At 47.3% G+C, this 1,498-nt stretch overlaps 1 protein-coding gene across 1 annotated transcript; it reads right to left on the bottom strand.

The window, feature by feature from the left end:
- On the bottom strand, window positions 1-1,458 carry LOC311113987 (uncharacterized protein; the record flags this gene model as incomplete). The annotated part of the gene is made up of 3 exons (XM_084189256.1): window positions 1-75; window positions 418-626; window positions 876-1,458. The coding sequence occupies 3 exons, from the start codon at window positions 1,456-1,458 to the stop codon at window positions 1-3; spliced, it is 867 nt and encodes a 288-aa protein (XP_084045382.1).
- Between the last annotated feature and the right edge of the window lie 40 nt (window positions 1,459-1,498).

Below are 1,498 nucleotides of genomic sequence, written 5' to 3'. Positions count from 1 at the left end.
TCACTTACCCTGTGAAATATGAGTCTCTCTGAGACGTTTGGGGTGGCTCTTCGGTTCCCCTTTTGTCTTGAACAGCTGTTGACAAAACACATCAGGACAACTGAGCCTGTGTAAAATACAGAGTGTGCATCCCAAAAGGCACCCTATTCGCTATGTAAGGCACTACTTTTGACAAGGGCCCATAGAGCTCTGGTAAAAAGTAGTGCACTATATAGGGAATAGGGTGCCATTTGGGACATAGCCATTGACTCTCTCCCATGTGTATTAGGATTGTATTACAGCGTCCTCACTCAACCTCCTCAAGACAATGACAACAGTATTGTTCTAATGCTGAGAGACAATAGGTGTGTAGTGAATCTGTAGGGTAAATTTCAGCCCTGCCTTACAGAGGTAATCTCAAAACACAGAGCACCCTACCTTAATCATGATCTTTGGAAACGTATGCATTTTCGGTAGGAAATGCCACTTCCTGTTCTTCTTAGTCTCTTCCCCTCTGGCAGAGGGAAGGCGGGCCATGCCGTCAGCCTTTACATCAGCCGGGCTAAGGCTCCTGGCAGGGAATTCCTCAGTAGCATTAAGGTCAGCTACAACACCATGAATGATGTCACTTGCGGCATTGCTGGTGTCTGAGTGAGAAGAGCACGCTAGTGTGACCGACCTGTGTACAATAACTGGGAGAAGAGGACGCAGCCATGGAAGTTAGTCACTGCATCCCAAATGGCATTCTCTTCACTTTATAGTGCACTACTTTTGACCAGGGCCCATAGGGTCTGGTCAAAAGTAGTGCACTAAATATGGAATAAGGTGCCATTCTGGACACAACCAGTGAATTTTAATTAAGTCCTATGCAGATGAAAATAGATACTTTCACTTACCATCCTCCATTGCAGACTTGGACCCATAAGTCAGGCTGTCCATCACCACGTCTGTCATCAACTTGATGACCTGATCCAAAACCATTTCAGCCGAGGGTGGCATAGGCCTTCCCATACACTGCCCCAGGAGTCTCCTAACAGAAGTCTGGGCAAAGTTGTAAATGAGCTCTGAGGCATCGTCCTTTGACAGCTTCCTCAGGGCTGGCTTAGGCAGCGCTGGTTGAGAGAGGCTTCTGTGGCCAGCCATGGATTGAAGCTGGCGGCTTATGGTTATCTCCAGAATGAGACCGTGGACCTTTGCGATCAGGTTGTCAGACGCACCTTGAAGGGCTTCAACTGACAGGAGCCTATCCAGATTTTCTTCTGCTGAAGTCATCTCTGGGTCGTCCGTCTTCAATGTGTCCATTATAGTTTTCACTATGATATTGGTGTCAGATATGTTTATTTCTTGTTGGCTCACAAGCGTTGACCGTGAACCTGTCTCGTCCATTGCGATAGAGGTATGGGATTCTGTCCTTGTGATCTCATCGGCAGCGCTCATGTCAGGCAACTGGTCAAGGATCTCCAGTAAAGAGTCTAACATGTTAGTGGCTATCAGACACTCCTGCCCAACAGATGAACTC

This window comes from Coregonus lavaretus, assembly GCF_964263955.1.
Source record: "Coregonus lavaretus genome assembly, contig: HAP1_SCAFFOLD_980, whole genome shotgun sequence".
NCBI lineage: Eukaryota > Metazoa > Chordata > Actinopteri > Salmoniformes > Salmonidae > Coregonus > Coregonus lavaretus.
Note: the sequence above shows the minus strand (reverse complement) of the source record. Positions and strands in the feature narration are given on the sequence as shown.